General features: G+C 39.5%; 1 protein-coding gene across 1 annotated transcript; it reads right to left on the bottom strand.

Moving 5' to 3' along the window:
* Window positions 1-11,658: 11,658 nt before the first annotated feature.
* Window positions 11,659-16,953, bottom strand: ube2nb (ubiquitin-conjugating enzyme E2Nb). The gene is made up of 4 exons (XM_079236135.1): window positions 16,867-16,953; window positions 15,162-15,408; window positions 14,457-14,597; window positions 11,659-13,258 (listed from the first exon to the last, which is right to left on the bottom strand). The coding sequence occupies exons 1-4, from the start codon at window positions 16,894-16,896 to the stop codon at window positions 13,215-13,217; spliced, it is 462 nt and encodes a 153-aa protein (XP_079092261.1). The 5' UTR covers window positions 16,897-16,953; the 3' UTR covers window positions 11,659-13,214.
* Between the last annotated feature and the right edge of the window lie 1,304 nt (window positions 16,954-18,257).

Below are 18,257 nucleotides of genomic sequence, written 5' to 3'. Positions count from 1 at the left end.
TAGGAAGAGGAGGAGGAGGGGTTGTTGGAGAGATCCCAACCGGGGTACCCGTCAGACGATCCTCGATTTATGTTTTCCTCATAAAATCAGTGGCGGATGAAGTCTGTGATTTCCAGTCGGCGGGCAGAGATCGTATGGGGTCTCCAGCCTACACAGCACAGCCCTCCTCTGGCTCCATTTGCGCACGGCCGCTGACTCAGTACAATGAACAGGCAGACTGGAGTTTTAGATATACGGATCACTCCTCTGAAGCAAGAGTGAGCCCATTGGTTGGGTTAGTCTCAGTGGGAGGAGCTACACTTCTGCTCAAGGAAGCCATAATAAACAAATGCGTAATTTGGGCTGATCTCCTTCAGACTGGTGCTGCAGAGCACGAGACCCTTTGGCCAGAAGACTTCTCTTGTTTCCGTGAAAGGAGTCAATGATGAAGATTCATTCATGATCTTTGAAGTAGGACTGTTCTGCGCTCGGTGCAATATGTGCAAAACACCAAGTATATAGGATCTCAGATAATTTTGAGAAGAAACTCCATATCTTTCAAATAGACAATGTAACATATGTATGCTACCAAGAGTTTACAATCCAAGCAAGGGTTTTTAGTATAGCGAGAAAGTCAGTCACTCTAGACCAGGAATAATTGCTTTAGGTTGACGGGCCACACAACACCCACTCATAGTCATAGACCATCGAGGAAGAAAAAGTAGAAACACAAAAACATAGTGTACATTTTAAAGTCAATGATTCCAAAATATGTTAAGAACAGCATATTACTCATCGCCAAGCCTCGGGCCAATTACTAAGCCTCCGACTCAGCTCACTATTAACAAATAAAACCAGCCTAAAGTATTTGTCATGACACAGTCAGCACATTTACTTTTTTATTGCACTTTTAAGGCGGTTTTCTTTTGGGAGTTTCATGTCTCACCTGTTCCACACACGTAATAGTACATGCTGCCTCCTTTTATTAGCTACAGGAAAGCTATGATGTTTTATTCCAATTTTGCTCCACTGGTTGCTCAAAGTGATCCCTACAATGTTTCTTGTAACACCTCCTTCTTTTGTGTCTTCTGTATTTTGGTGTTTTAAGTAAAACATCCTGTGCTTCATGGCCAAGAGGTCATGCAAGTTACAGCTTATCAACAGTGTTGGGAAACCAGTCAGTGACTCCTATGTGTCATTGAATTCATATCATAACTGTGGTAATGTTTTGCTGAGCATGTCAGTACCAATCCGTGTGCGAAAAAGGTATACACAATAATTTAAGTTCATGCTCAAAGGTATTTTGAATAAAATATGTGAGGTTTGTTGTACATTTGGTGTTTAAGGGTTAAAACTACAGCGTCGTAATGCAGACTATTTTAGGGGGAGTTGTCAGTGTGAATAAGCACCACTCCTAACTGCTCCCCCTGACTAAACACATTAGAGGAAAACTCATATCTGATGGCGCTCCCATGTTGTCGCTGGCCTCATGTTAAACTCAAAGTGAATGAATGCCACCCCTTCCCTCTGTAACCGACCCACAGGTGGGGTTTCAGAAACGGTGATTGCATTGTAAGCAGCTGTAACTTATTAACTGATTAAAGACATTCACTGTTTCAGTGATGCAATTCCCACTATGACAATCAAATGCCATGTCAGAGGCTGTGGATGATATACCTTCACCCTGACATTGTTCACCTTTGACCTGCAGGCTGCGGAGGATCCACATGTTGTAACTTCACTGATGACGTCAAAAGCCAAAACCTCCAGGAGGCAATGATCAACCAAAGAAGGAGATTGATCAAAGTGGGTCAAAGAGTGAGATAATCCAATTGTTTGGTGAGGTAAGTGTTGCAACTTTCAAAAAACGATCAAAACATCTGCATGCTGGTCTCCTTTGCACCCAATTGTTTTCTAAGCTTTTGGTCACTAAGACCTTCATCAGAGCGGGAGAGATAATGCACAGAACAATTTGTCTCTCACACAGAGGTCATTAATTAACTATCAACACACAATAGATTGGAGATACACAAAACACCCACACACACACTTAGATTACAACACACTCAGAGAAGAGGAAAAACATTAAGAAATAATCTGATATAGAGTATAGGATTTCACTCAGTGTAAATGAAGGCCCAAACCTCAAATGTTCAGCAGAGCGGTAATGCAAAAACATAGGATGCTAACATAGATCAAAGCAGATTGACCGAGAAAAAATAATGACAACCAATCTCTCATTGTTACAGACGAGCAGAGACATAGAATCTGTAACATACATTATAACATAAAGGGGATTAGTACAAATTTAGAGGATTCTAGTTTGTACCAATGCCATCAGGATGAGGGAGACATGTTATAACATTAATGTATTTATAGAATTGTAATGTCGTTTGCATATAATATATGACGCTGAGTAATTTATAATGGACTAAAATTAGAATCATGATCCACAGATAACAACAGTTATTATCTGGCATCAGTCACCTGAGAGGGAAATAAATCGTTCTGTCATCGGGTTACTTGAAGTGGTTTATCATCATCTTCTTTCATAGCAAAGGAAGGCCGTTAAGAGTTCCCTTTTTAGCCGAGGTGTGAGGGGGAAAGGAGGATCCAGTTTCTCCAGACTCACATCAGCACAGAACTAAACGGCTGCCTATCGCTGTCCTCACTTTATCAGGAGCGTCACATGTCCCCTGCCTTCTGACATCATGACATAACAACAAACACAATATACACCCAAATACATATTCAGTATATTCACACTCGTATCTTTACACGTGTAGTTACGTACAGATGTGCAAATACAGAAACGTTCACACTTCTAATCTGCCTCCTCATTTGCCTGTGATCTACTCAGTGTTTGCAGCCAACTCTGATTACACGTATCAAATCCTGAGCGGATTAGCTCACCCATAACTCTCCTCTTTGACCTCATCTCCGAGCCTTCAGGCATGTGAGGGAACGCCTCTGGCCAGACAGGGAAAATTAGAGCCACAAAAAGCTGTAATGCCTTCTTAGGAACTTCTTACACAATAGATATAAATGTCCCGATCAAGATTGACGACAATGAGGCATCATTTATTCCCTCCTAAATTTAGTGCATGGATTATCATGCAGTAGCTATCAGGCTAATTTTAGATTGAGCCATCTGTTATCCTTGTACTGTCTCCATTATTAGACACTTCAGTTTAAAATTAAGCTTTAGTAATCTCAGCCTTCCTTTGTATATTCACTATGACGGACAACGATAGGACGGTTGTTCACAGGTGCTCAGGGTGAGGTGAATGTGCTCATGGGATGGAGCTCATCCAAAGATGAAGTGAGCTCCTGACAGCCGCGCCAAGGCTGCAAAGATGGATGTGAGCTGCTGTCACTGTGGAATATAGAGCCTGTGACGGCCTCTGCTAATGGATCCATGCTGTGCACTAACGGCAGCAACAGAGCGCTCCGAACATTTCTGCTTTGTCCCGAGCTATTTGTTAGCTTTACCAGAATGTCCATTTTTTTAAACGTTACTCCATCGTTGTTTGCTCAATGGTCTGAGAGATAGCAGTTGACGTTAGCTTACTAGCTAACTGGCAGCTGTAGTCCAGGCTCAATAGCCTGTAGGCTTATGACATGCTTAATTTCTCAATAAGCTTTGGTGGTATCCATCGAGGTAGAGATTTTGTCCAGGTTTTGTATGTTTGGAGATGAATGGCATTGAATTTGTGATGCTCACAGCATTAAAACAAAAACAAAAAACATCTCTGTGAGATCACTGGAAAACACCTCACAACAACATCTCTTTTAACTGTTTATATACCAGAATAAATACAGTTCTCAACGCTGCAGATGCATGTGTGACAACAAGTTGGTTGCGAGGGCTAAAGGACACAAAGGGTGCCTGTTGCTGCATATTAAAGCCTGCCATTATAATAGATGTGAATACAACAGACTCAACATAGATAAACATCACTTAGGGATCAGGTAGACAAGGACAAATAAGGTGGGGTCAAAGCTCATGTTTTTTATCATCAGATATAAAAAGATAATATAAAATAAATAAGTAATAAAAATAACTTGATTTTTGATGACTTTACTTTGACTACTAGACTTTACAATGAGATGTGCTGTTGTTGGCTGCTGCTGCTCAGACTGTTAAGGCTACCTGCGGGCAAATGTTCCCCTCACAATGATGCCTCTGTCTCCTTGAGGTAGAACAAAAACACAGACACTCTATAATCATGGGAAGATTAGTTTTTAAGGGGCATAAACAAAACCAGACAGTGACAGTGTGATTGCCAGAATGTGGGAAAGTTGTCTGAGACCAAACCCCACAGTGATGATGACACAGGGAGAATGAAAACGATGCCATTTACCTAAACAAGTATCTTACAACTCAGAGTGAGGCCTCAGGCAGTGACTGGGAATCATACTTTCATATCACAGTCAATTTGTCAAAGTACATTTTATTATATTATTATATATATTATTATATATATAATATATATATATATATATATATATTTATTATATTATATTATTATTATTTATATATATATATATATATATATATATATATATATATATATATATATATATATATATATATATATATATATATATATATATATTACTACGTCACTACCTGAGGGATTATTGCCGGTTGGAGATACGTGGCCATGATAACCGGTGCCAACTTAATTGTGACCGAACAATGATTTGTGACCTTGCAAAGTGTTCCTGTCGTATTAGTTTAATACAATGGTTTCTGACATACTAAAAAACATCAGATACTATTTAAGCAAATTTATTGGAATGCATATGGGATTTCATACATAATTTACCAACAAACAAAGTCACAAAACTGAGAAACAAAAAGAAAAGAGATCATCAGTTCTGACCCAAACAGCACCTGCAGGATAAGTCAGCCATCACTCTGTGCAATAGTTCTGACGAGCCTCAACGACCAACGTTGCACCTGCCCTTACAGCATGTCGGCAAATCAATCAGATCTGTCACAACATGCATCTTTGAACATTTCATTCCCAACAGAAGGCCAGTCTTCAACCACAGTGGCTATGTTGTACCTGAAGGTGTTGCCATGGCTGTCATTGTTCTAGTCGTCCTTCCTTTCCTCCTATGGAGGACAGTTTGTTGGCCAATAGTGACTCATGTGTTTGAGTTATCTCAGCTTACCATTCCTGTAGTTGTTCTTATGTAACCAGAAGACATGTTTTTTTTTCTGTTTGAGTTCTTCTAAAAGTGTGTTATTTTATCCCTTAGCCTGTTTTTGGAATACTTTGGAGTATATTATTTGTATATTGTTAGATTGAAAAACACAAAAAATGGTTAAAGAAATTCCTCAACCTGAAGAGGAGCCATTTTTCTATTTTGTAAGATTAATTTCAGGGTGTTCCCCAAATAAATAGCTTTGCAGAGGTAGGAGGGCACCCAGACCTTGCAGCATCTTGCCTAGTAATCAATTTGGTTTGACTTTTTGAAACAGCAACACAGCTCTTTTTCCCCATGGTGGACCATATGTTATCGCGTTAATGTTTTATAATGTTATTGGGGATGGTCTAGTCGTTGCATTTTTAGCTTCCCAGAGCAAAGTGAAGAGAGATTTTGGCAGCATTATGTAGCTTGAAAAAGATTGTCAATATTATTTATGTAAATTCACCTTTTCTCATTTCTAAAAATGATCAGTTAGATAGAGAAACAGAATCTAACACAAGGTCCCATAGAGCTGTGTAGCTTGACAAGGTTATTTGCCAACCTTTAGAACAACTAAACCTTCATAAATACAGTATTTTTGTTCACAGTATGACAGAGTTGGAAACTATACTACAGATATTCTGCAAAAAGAAACTGCTGTTAACTTGATTAGAGGTACAAGGTTTTTCATCTGACAGTTACAATAAGTACATTGCACAATAGCCTGACACAACTTCACACGGCTTTTTAACACTGCAGCAATCCATCCATCCCTCATCCATTCCCTGAGGTGTGGTGCTGTTTTATGAATGAGCTGTTATGCAAGAAAAGGTGACCTGTATGCAGACAGAGAGAGAGAGAGAGAGAGAGAGAAAGAGGGAGGGCGAGAGAGAGAGGGACGTACTGTGTGGCTACAATTCAAGTGACGTCTTTGTGTGGTGAATTACATGATTTGTTTTTGTTGTGGATGTTTGCTGCTAAATAACAACGGCTGTGAATTAGGTCACACGCTATAAATGCGTGCTGTATTTGCACAGTGTAATCACACTAAAGCTGGAGATTGACTGGTGTTTATCAAGATGTTCAAGGTATAATCACCATAAAGACCAGATAATAACCAGCACCGACTCCGTGGTTATCCAACCTGTGCCAGACGATGTGACAGCGTGTCAAGGAAGCAGCGTTCAGGTGAAACTCTTTTACTCACCACCTTTCGGGACAATACTTGTAGTTTTACAAAGTAAATCCACATAATGCTTATCATTCAATCAGATTTGGTTTTATAATGGTGATACTGGTCAATAAATATAATCATAATAGCTTCAACAATTGAATGATTGGTCAGGCGAAATGTTTAAGTCATTTTTAAGCAACAAGGCCGTCGATAGACTTTCTACAGAGACGATTTGAGCTTAATGCTATCAGTTTTTAGCATGCTAATTTTATAGTTTCAACTTCTCAAATGTTACTATTTGCTGATTGTTCAAGTTTTCTGTGAATAACATTTTACACACCAAACATTTAATTATTCTTGGAAAATAATTGGCAGATTAATCAATGATGATTCATAATACTACTGGACCAATACCTAATAAGAAATTCCAATTTTGGAATTCACAGATTTACCCTTCATTTGCATTAGAAATTCAAAGGTTAGCACCTCCTCTGATTGAAAGTTGACGTCTCTCTTCAGTGTTGAAACCTTGAAAAAAATCAATGGACTAATATTTCATATTTAGTGTTCTGTCGAATATCGCAACCTGGTGTCCCAATAATCTGCTAATATTCTCTAGCCTGTATTGATTTAATCTCCATTATTTCAGTTCTTAAACTGCACTACAACTTTTATTAAATGTTTTTGGTGCTTTTTAATGTTTTACTGACTGTTTTTAATGTATGTTCTTTATTGTTTTAAATCTCTTTTTCTTTTGCATTATGTTTTAATGGTTTTATGTGAAGCACTTTGAATTGCCTTGTTGGAGAGAGAGAGAGGGAGAGAGAGAGGGAGAGAGAGAGGGAGAGAGAGGGAGAGAGAGAGAGAGAGAGGGAGAGAGAGAGAGAGAGAGAGAGAGAGGGAGAGAGAGGGAGAGAGGGAGAGAGGGAGAGAGGGAGAGAGAGAGAGAGAGAGAGAGAGAGAGAGAGAGAGAGAGAGACGTACTGTGTGGCTACAATTCAAGTGACGTCGAGACGAGTGACGAGAGGGAGAGAGAGAGATTTTCTGTTTTGCAGCTGTCTAAACGATGGTCGGGAGTTTCTATATTTTCTTAGTAACCGAAGTAGCTGATTGTATAGTTCCTATCCCTGGTAAATATGTAGTCCTATGTGTTGCATTAAAATCCTGTGTACCTCTGTAAAGCACACCACATCTTGTATGACCTATATGAATACATTTTAGAGGACTCAATTGGATAGAATAGATTTGAGAGGATTCACCACAGAGAGTAGGATGTACAAACAGCCTCAGGTTCAAGAGACTAAACTGTTCAACAAGGACAATGCTAGTTAACACCCCAATATAATAAGATTTCTAACTCCTAGCTCCAAAAAATGTCTAAACAGGCTCAGGTCTAATTTACAGTACATGTACAGCAAACTAAGCACCGCCTGCTTTAGTATTCCACTGCAGCCGTCTTGTATAACAGTTGTGGTCGAGAGCGTCCTAATCAAACTCTTGAAAAGTTATATATACAGAATGAGGCTGCAGTCGTTGCAGATAACCGCTGTGGCCGAAGAAAGGATTCATTTTAGCTGCAGACTTTTGTTTTTCCGCATGCGAGTAATCTTTCCTCTTTATTTAAGTTTAATAAGGACGGTTATACAACAGCAGGAAGGTGCAGGTGTGGGGGCTCTGACTGCAGCCCCCCTCCTCTTCTGCAGTATAGGATAGAGGAGAAGAGATAAGATATACAAAGGAAGAGGGAGAGGACAAGGAGGATGGAGAGAAAGGAAAGTTGAGGGAAAGGAGAGGCTATGGAAAGAGAAAGAAGATGAGAGGATGTAAAGGGAGCGAGGAGAGGAAGGAAGGAAATTAGAGGAGGTAAAGGGAAGCAAAAGGAAAACAAGAGTGGAAAAGAGAGGAGAGAAGAAGGAGGGAAAGATAAAAGGGGTAAATGAGAGAAAGAAGAGATGAATATGAGGGACAGCGGGAGGAGAGGAAAAGGAAGTTAGAGAGAGAAGAGATGAGGGAAAGGGAGAAAGTAGAGGAGATGATGAGAGAGGGGGAGAGGAGTGGAAGAAGGACTGAACTTAGGGGAGGCAAGAGAAGAGGAAAGGAGAGAATAGGGAAGAAAAGAGATGAGAGGAAGGAAAGTAAAGAAAGAATAAAAGAGGGAGACAAGAGGAGAGGAACAGAGAAGAATTAAAGTATACAAAAAGAGAAGGAACATACAAACATCATTTCAACAAGCTCTCCACTTCAAAAAAACGCACCTCAACTACCAACGGCGGTGTCAGGTTTTAAAAAAGTGCTGATGACGACGACGCGCCACAGTCAGAACAAGATGCTTGTCGTCAACGGTCAGTCCAGCATCAGCAACATGTGACGAGCATGGTTTCACCTGCTGTCAGCAATCACAGCGAGGGATGATCCGTCAGAGGAGCAGGGCTATGTTTAGGATGCCGGCTCCACGTCATCTGTGGCAGCAATCACTGTAGTTGGAGGTTTACGTATTGTTACAGTACATGTTTAAGCACTGAAAAACGCCATCTGTCAATTCACCATTTAGGATTATTTTCTTTGGCACTGCTCTTATGCACTATTATAATAGTGTATATATTCTCAAAGATGTGCTGCAGTGCTAGTAAACTAGAACTAGTGTTGTATGGGTGACAGTTACTATAATCTTCAAATAATACAAGACAAGAATCAGAGTGAGGAGTGGAAACAGACAATAAAAAAAGGCAATTACAATAAAATGTCATAAATGTGACATTAAATACGTCATTAAGGGGGGGGCGGGGATTTGTAAAAAAGGGAAGCATATTCTTAAAAATCTCTTTTCAACTGCATGTTGATTTCTTGCAATAGTCTACTTTAAATGAATAGTTCGACATTTTGGGAAATGGCCTTTTGGCCGAGAGTTAGGGAAGATTAACACCACTTTCATATCTGTCCGTTCAATAGAAGGCTACAGCTAGCAGCCGGTTAGCTTAGCATAAATACTTGAAGCAAGGGAAAGCCGCGAGCCAGGTCCTGTCCAAAGGTAACCAAATCTAACACACCTCTAAAGCTCACCAGTTAACACATTATATATAGTTGATTTAATCTGTACAAAACATGTACAAGGGTTTTTGTGCCAGCAGAGCCTCAGCCAAGTGACCATGTCGTGCTTCTGCCTGTCAACAAACCTTTAAATGTGACGTAAATGATACTCAGCACAAACTCTATAAAAGTGGAACCCATAGCCTGAATGAATAACTAAGACTGATGTGATTATTAACCTGACAAGGTTTTTTGCATCAGTAGTGACTGACATATGAGCTCATATTTTTTAAATATGAAATGTGTGCATTTGCATAGTGACACAATATCACTTGGATGGACAATACGAGAGACAACAGCCTCTGAGACTAGTTAATGTTTTGTCAGATATTTCAGATAGTGAGGGGAATCATTTCCTGCTATTCCACTCAAAGAAAGGCTGCATACCAGCTTGAATGACTCACTGTTGCCATATAAACCATGCAGGCCACGGTCGTAAAACATTGTGAAACCCTTGTTTCTGGTGAGGAAACATGAAAAGAAAAAACATGGAGGATAGGTGCCTCCTGAAGGCAGACGTTATAAAACTATTGCCCAAGACTCGGTGTATTGAGATTGTATTTGTTCAGGGATACACACATTGATTGGACAAATACCTGTGACTTGGGATACTGCTGAGAGGATGCAATGTAAAGACAACTACGATATATTAATGTCCACCCTGAGGAAAAACCCATCCCCATGCTTGAAAACATACAAGTACCCTTATGAGGTACCTCAGTTATAGCAACTAACAAGTGTGACGTTTAGTGATCCAGGTAAATGTGTTTTAGCACCATCTGGTGTAATTCTGTGGAACAGCAGGAGAAAAAGGCACAATGGCCTTTCAATAGACCTTGTGATTGTGATTGTAAAATCCCATTAGTTGGTGGTTTTCAAAGTAAAATATGCAAATGCTATACATTTAGTGGTACTTAAAGTAGTGATTACATTTCCTGTGAAATTTTGTTTGTATTTTCATGTTGACATTTGTGTTTTTCAAAGGCCCATCTAGAGACTGACTATATGAACCACAGTACGTGGCATTGATTCAGGCCATATACTTGATATATGAAAATAGAAATATGTAAATAAAGAAATAACAGAATGCACTGTATTCTCACCACTGTTAAAGGTCAACGCCCCCCTCAGGTATAGTGACAGTCCTTCATCCTGCCATTAAAGCTGTAATGTGTTTCATCAGTGTGCCGAGTACCCGGTGGTCTTCCACACCCCAGAAAACTACATCAGATTCCGTGGGCTGCGAAAGGAAATGTATCAAATGGTTCTGCCTTTTAAACGCTGTGACAGCAGATGTAAAGAAAATAAGCTGCGTTAATTCCTACGAGAAACAGAAATGTTTAAAGTTCATAGCTCAGCCAACCTCTATGAATAAAGTGTTTAACTAGAGGGGAACACAAACGGCACATGAACCACACGCCCCTACTTACTTACTCAACCCAGTTTATTTACAGAGTATTTGAAGAGACATTTATATTCTGAAATTAATAAAAACTTATTTTTTGTTTACTTTTATTACACATGGGAGCTGATTAATCAGAATTTGATCTCGATATTTTGATCTCGATGTGAAAAAAAATCCAATGAGTGACTGTTTCTTGGTTTAGAGTCCCTCAGGGACACAATACATTTACCAGGTTGTGCTCCGTCTTCCATACTTGAGTAAATACAGCAGTTAGAAACAGTTAGTTCATCATTTTGGGTGAGGACGGGAGACAAACAGATTTAAGCAAACACCAAGCCTGCGATCATTTGAAAAAAGAGCCCTACAACATGACGCAACAGTCCTCGCTCAGATGAGCCCTCGAAGCAATGAGCGTGGAGGGTCTCGGGTACGAGGCGAAGCCACCATCTAAGGTTGTGGATCCCTCGAACCACTAATCCTTTAAAACGGTGTCATGTGTGCAATTTTGAGGGAATCGAGGAGATAGAAAGTCTGTAATAGCTTTTAATCTTTAATACTTTTTATTTGTAATATCATTTTTTTGCCACCACAATGACCCAATCAATTCAATGCACTTGCATAATCATCACAGATCAGTATCATAGAAAGGGCAAAAGCAGGGAGACCAACTCTGGAAAAATCATGGCGAAAGACAACTTTGATACCAACGACAACGCCTTAAAAACAAAAAGCCTGAACTTTCCCTTTAAAGACAACCCAACGCCTCATCTCTCACAAACACCCGGAAGAAAACCATGTTGAATCGTCATGATGAGTTTGGTTATGTTACATGCCTTTTTAATGAAGTAACACGGAAAATAAAATAGAGAACAAGCAACATAGATAGCATGGACAGACAGTTAAAATAAAAAAAAGGAAAATAAAAACAAAAAAACAGCTCAACAGCCAACATCTTCTTTAAAAAAGGGGCATTTTCAACACATTTCAGTAGTCCGGTACAACATGCATGATCATTTTCAGCATAAACAGCTTGTGTCTTTCTACCTTTCTGAATGTGTTGGGAATGGCTCTTTTTTTAAGCATGTGGAACTAATCTGCTCACCCTCCCCAAAGTGTCCAACTTTCACCGAAACCACTTGACATTAACATTACATGACATTAAATCATGAGATCTTGGATTAATAATTATACAATCATCTAATTGGGACCCAAGCTTCTAAATCGCACGCTATTCTGTCTTTATGAACCCAAGACCAAGATGAAAAGGATGAAGAGATAAAATGACATATGCTGGGGCCATACCTCCACACTAGCCATGGACTAAATGCTTTTAAAGGTTAGCCGTGGCTGTTCAGTACTGTGTATCATCTACCGGCAAATTTAGCAGGTATACAGCAATTGCCAGGGCGTCTTTAAATTTATTGTACATTAAAAATGTTGGATCGACCTCCCTCAGTCGCCTCTGGAGGAAAACGTTTCGACTCAGCCCTCTGAGAGCCCCGTGTTTTTTCTTCTTCTTCAGTGTCCAATAGCCGCTTCTTTAAAATAAAACTTGATTGGCGCTGCTGCTACAGAAAGTGTCTTTTGAAGCTTTACGAGTCAGTACTTCCTGCGTGGAGCCCTGGTCCAATTAAATAAACAAGATAGTCTCTGCTGTGCGATGAACATTTTGTAAAGAGTTCCCCATCTGTGCTCAGTTATAAGTGCCCCATGTGCTCTTGAGATGATGCTGAACTGCAGTAGCTGCACCACCAGCTAAATATTCAGTGTTGTGACGTGTTGGTATGCACAGACACAGGAGTGGAAATCCAACTAACCTTCTTGATGAATGTAAGGGCTATTTCCCAAAAACTCTTCGCATTCCCTAAAAAGAATAAAAGACAAACTTCACTCATATTTTCCATCTGCTTACTGCGAGTGGGAGACCGCTGTACACCAAGTGTTGACAGAACCGAGCACGTCATCTCTCACAAAAGACATACAGATGTGTTGACAAATAATGCATGTGTTAAAAGAACAGCTTTAATGCATGTATATTCTGCAAACGTACCAGTATGTGCCTTGTTCAGGACAACATATCGCATGTTACTTTTAAGACTGTAGTTTGGGAGGGTGTCGTTCTCGGCCCATGCATTTAAATAGCAACACAGAAAAAAAAGGCTAACACACACTTAACGCGCCTCAGAGAGGAAAATAAGTCACCCAAAGGTCTGCAGCAGTAAATCTTGTCATTTCTTTCAAATAGATTTGGACTTATCTTTTTTTTTCTTCTTGCTTTTTTTCTTTTTTTGTGTCTGTTAAATTTGAATGTTGACAGAATAGGAGTACATTTTGTGGATCACATTCAGAAGCCTCGTCTCTGTTCTTCTATACTTCAGTGTTGCCCGCGTAGAGCCTGGTCCATGATCGGGCTGAGGGAGAGACAGAAAGACAAAATGGTGGTGGAGGTGAGGAGGAAGATATGGTGCAGGACTGTGGATAAGGGAAGTGCTGCAGAGAGTGCACAGACAATCAAACCGAAAGCAACGGACATGTCCTGGTATTTCTAAATACACAACCAAAACAATCAGTCAGTCAATCACAGAAAAGGAATTATCAACCATTTTAATAATCAAATTGTTGTTTAGAAAGTTTAGCAAGCAGACATGACACAGTTCTGTTGGTTCAATCATCAACGAAGGATTAGATTCGTTATTAACTAATCTACCAATTGCTTTGTTCCTTAAATGGTTCAAACACCAAAAAGGTATTCGGTTTTCTACCATAGAAAAACAATGAAGCAGAAATTATTCACGTTTACCGGAACTAATGCTCTTTGGTCATTCTAACTGGAATATCTTTGGGTTCTGAGCTGTGTGTCAAACAAAATAAATCTGAACTCGTCACAAAAAAAGTACAGGTTAAACTGATGATTGATTGACAGGTGACAGTGCAGCCCAATCAAAACGGCAGCATTTAATCTTCGCCAGTGAACATTAAATTTAGATAAAATTATATCAAAGTATGTTTTGGTTGAGTGTTTCAACAAAATTCTGATTACAACAGAGCCTTTGGAAGACATGTCTATATACACCTACCATACAATTACAACTGCATGTGGATGTTTTTGCATAGCCTGGTATTTAAACTGAATAATTGTGTTATTACTCAATTACATAATCTGAGACGCGCTTCCTGTTAGTAAACCTTGTTTAGCATTGTCTATGTATAAACTACAAATACTTTACTACCCAGCCATCAAGTCAGGCGCCTCTGCTTCTTTAGCATGGTCCTCAAACAGAGATCACGGGACAAACAACTGTCAGCGCTCAATACTCTCAATGGCAGCTGAAATGTCTATAATGCACTGTGTTGCTCTGATGTGTGAGCAGTTATCCCAGTCAGATGATTTACAGCATCAATTTCATCTATGCTTACTTTCTGCCGTATTTATAGCCAGATTATGTTGTCAACTTGGTCCAAACCACCAAGACCCCGAGTGGGTGTGCATCACATTCATGAGAACACCACAAAATACATTTAAATTCATACGGGGTATCTGTGACAGTGGCAATATAGTTCAGTACGCGCTTTAATGAGTGTTGAAAGAGACCATCAACTAATCCTCACCTGTCTCAATGGCGTTGCTTTCGTTTCTCTTCCACTGCTCTGCAACATCGTTTGCGAGGGGATCATCTGGATTGGGAGCACTTAATAACGCCTGGATAGATAGCAACACTGTGCGGATCTGCAGGGCTGGGGACCACTTATCTGGAAGAATGGAAGTTCAGAAAAATATACAAAAAGAGAAATGGCTTTCAACAACTAGGGACACTTCAGGGTGATATGACAGAGGTATTAGTGGCTAAAGATGGCCATACAGTCACAACATGCCAGTGTCAGATGGCAACCATCACGAATGAGAGTTAAAGTCGAGCAGGATTTGCTGAAATCCACGGTTTCCTAATGCTACTTGATAATAAAAAACTACTGTAAGGCCATTGCTCCACTTGTTTGAGTTGATATTTGCTAGCTGATGTGAATTTTTATTTTTTCTATATTTCATCTGAATATCCACAATATAATTCAGGTTTTTACAGAACGGTCCAAATGTTCAATTAAACAGTGCTATTTAAATGCAAATAGGTAATATTTTAAACAGCCATTAGCTTCCTCAGACTCATCAAAAACCTTTAATTGTGACTTTAACCGTTTATGACACTACTTTGTTTTTGGTGCCAATGTTATTGTTTGAGGGGACACAAACAAATGCAACTTTAAAATCCTGCAATGTGCCGAGTGTGGTAAGAAAATACTACGATCATGTTTTCTTACCTTTCAAAATGTCTAAACATATTCTTCCCAGTTTGTCAACATTGGGGTGGTAGATTTTGGTCATGAATCGCACTTTAGGAGCTGCCATTGGATACTCTTCTGGGAGAAATAGTTCAAGTTTAAAGGTGCCTCCTTCAAAAGGAGAGTCTTGAGGCCCTGCAATGATCACATGGAAGTAGCGTGCGTTCCCTTCATCTGGCATCGCCGTGATCCCTGGAACCGGCTCTGCCATCAACCGCTGCGTCTCCTGAGTGTGGTCAGAATGAAAAAAAACATTACACTGTTGTTGACATTTGTGAGTAGGTGTAGCCTTTCAAGGATACAATGGATAGGAATGAACAATTTCACCTTGCTTAGTCACACACACTTCAAAACTCACCCACAAACAAGACCACATTTCACAATCTTCTGTTTAACACAAACTAAAAGACGGCTGGAGAAATTCTGACATACTGTACAATGACTTACTTTAATCAATCTCCTAATTCATCAAAATGCATTAATTTCTCCATCATTCAACAAATTATGTTATAATTATTTTTATGTGCATACATTTCAAGAATCCTGAGTAAATTCTTCAAATTGCTTGGATTTTGTCAAACCATACATATTAGCAAATAATATTAAAGCAGCAAATAATCACGATTAGAAATTGTGCCTGTACATTTCTAGCATTTGATTTAAAGGGCTGATTCATTATCAAAATAGTCGATTCATTTTCTGACAATCATGTAGCTTATTGAATAATTGACTGTTACAGCTCGAGGTTTTTTAAAGATCCATTTGATTTCAAGATTTCAGTACGCAGATGATGTAGGCCCATAATAATATGCATTGTATACAATCGCTCTGAGTTGCACTGCAAATCAATAAAGAATTGTGCGACACTAAGGGACAATCAACATAAATCAAAAAGGAGGAAGTGGACCGTTTTTCATATTACTGCATTTGGTAAAGCAGGTGCACCAACACATCTGCAGCCAATAGAAGAACTGCGTTAATCGTAGAGTAAAGCCTGTCCACGTCTTCGTTACGAATGGAAAGCAAACTGCAGGTTTTCTTGACGGAAGCTTGTGTCGTGTTTTCGCGATGAAAAACCTGCTAAACAGAAGAAACATTTGCTCGATATGGCGGAACAGGCGGATTGCGCCCACAGACGGGGCCTGGCCCGGGGAAGTGGCGGTGAGGTTTGACGGAGGAGACCGCAACAGGCCTTAAATGTATTCCCACTTATAGTCTTCAATCTGTTCCCCAGAAGCAATACGAACACGTTTGCCTGATCACAAGCATTTAAATGTTTCGAGGCCACAGCGGCAGCGCTCGCATGTGAACTAAGCTAGCTTAGCCAACGCAGCGAATCCATTCAAATGGCGACTAGGGACAATATATCATAATGTGTTGATACATACTACAAATTAGCAACACCGTGATGTGGAGACTATAATTGAAGCACTCCAGCGAATGTACTAGAGCACAAATGAAACCACAGTTTGAACGGAAGTGGCAAACAAAACACTGGCAGCCGCGGACCAGCGAGCTAGCTCGATAACTAGCTAGAGACGAGCTAAGTGTGCTAGTCGCGCTAACATCAGGCTTCGCGTTGGATTGCAGTGAATCTACGTCCATATCCTCACCAAACGAACCAAACCATACCAAACACACGGTGTCATTGTGATATATAAACAATAGTTGGTGTAAAGTGTACCTTGACGATCCTACGAGGCAAACCGCTCATCTTGTGTTAGCTATTATATTTTTAGCCGTGGACTCGCCTTCTCTTCAGGTTGGATGGACTGCGCTGGCGGGGCGGGGCCAGATAACGCTCTCTTCCGGTGGCTTCAGATGACGTAAGGAAATACGATGGTGTGCAAGATTATATAAAAAAAGTTATGGTAATTTTACTTTTCGATTTTAGCTGTTACTGGCAACATTATGACCGCAATGTAAAGCTTATTGTACACAAATGCCATTTTTCTTAAAAGAAAGCATGTGTTTTTATCTTTTCCTTACAGCCTTAATTTGTGTTAAAACAAAATAGTAACAATACAATTTTATGTTATTGCAGTCCACAGTGTAATCTTCATTTATTGCATCTTTTTCTGTGTTGCTGCTCTATTCCTTATAGTTTTATATTTCCTGTTATACAATTTAATTATATCTTTGATTCATGCTGTTTCAAATCTTTTGTTATGATACACATAATGAAAACTTATTTTGTATAGGTTGAAAACTGTCAATGAACAGCCCAGTAGCAAAATTCATAATTTAAAAAAAATATGACTTTCTGTTCCTGCCTCTGTAGGTGAAAGTGTGTTGGCAAGCGATGACAATGTGCTCTTTCAAATAGAAACTGAAAGGCTGAAAGGCTATAAGCTATACGATTTCTGTGGGTCCGAACCAGCTTGAGGATCCATCTGTATAGTATATCAAAAAGGCTTTGAAATAACCACCTACATATTTAATGTCACCACTTTTGTGTGTGTGTGTGTGTGTGTGTGTGTGTGTGTGTGTGTGTGTGTGTGTGTGTGGTGGGGGTCGATCTCTTTCAGTTATATTTTTTAGTCTTCATCATTTTGCAGGAACCAAACTTGTAAATCACACCAGCTTGTGTCTGTATCTGCTCATTTGGAGATGCATTTTGTTGTTTTCTTTCATTATATTGTTGTGGTGGTAGTGAGTTGTGGTGTGCAACATCACCACGCTATGCAATAATCGTCTAGTTTGTTTTTTCTTGCAGGGACAGAATGACAGTAGATATAAATACAATGCAAAGTCCATGTATATTCTGTGATACTAGAGTTGAGATACAAAAATCCTAAGGATGCCCCACTAACAATTTGATAATAATATCCCTGTTTTGCATACAAACATGATAATCAAAACTACTTCTACTCCCTAGATACAATCTCTTCACTAGTAACATACATTAAGGTATACTGATGTCAGTCCATTAGGTTTATATTTGCAGTAGTAGTAAAAGCCTCTAAAATCTAGGGCAGTAAATATATACAGTAGCACAGTATACAAGTATGATTTCCAAGCCTTATTATTGTTTCATTGTAACAGCACTGACTTAAAAACTCATGACAACTTACG

The sequence above is a fragment of the Taurulus bubalis genome, assembly GCF_910589615.1.
Source record: "Taurulus bubalis genome assembly, chromosome: 20".
In the NCBI taxonomy this organism is placed as follows: Eukaryota; Metazoa; Chordata; class Actinopteri; order Perciformes; family Cottidae; genus Taurulus; species Taurulus bubalis.
Note: the sequence above shows the minus strand (reverse complement) of the source record. Positions and strands in the feature narration are given on the sequence as shown.

What these genes read in the sequence shown, in the direction of transcription:
- ube2nb (XM_079236135.1), bottom strand. Translation starts at nt 16,896, where the DNA reads ATGAGCGGTTTGCCTCGTAGGATCGTCAAG. An exon ending in TGCCTCGTAGGATCGTCAAG is followed by an intron (nt 15,409 to 16,866) that starts GTACACTTTACA and finishes GACCACACTCAG; the next exon opens with GAGACGCAGCGGTTGATGGC. An exon ending in ATGTTTAGACATTTTGAAAG is followed by an intron (nt 14,598 to 15,161) that starts GTAAGAAAACAT and finishes CCATTCTTCCAG; the next exon opens with ATAAGTGGTCCCCAGCCCTG.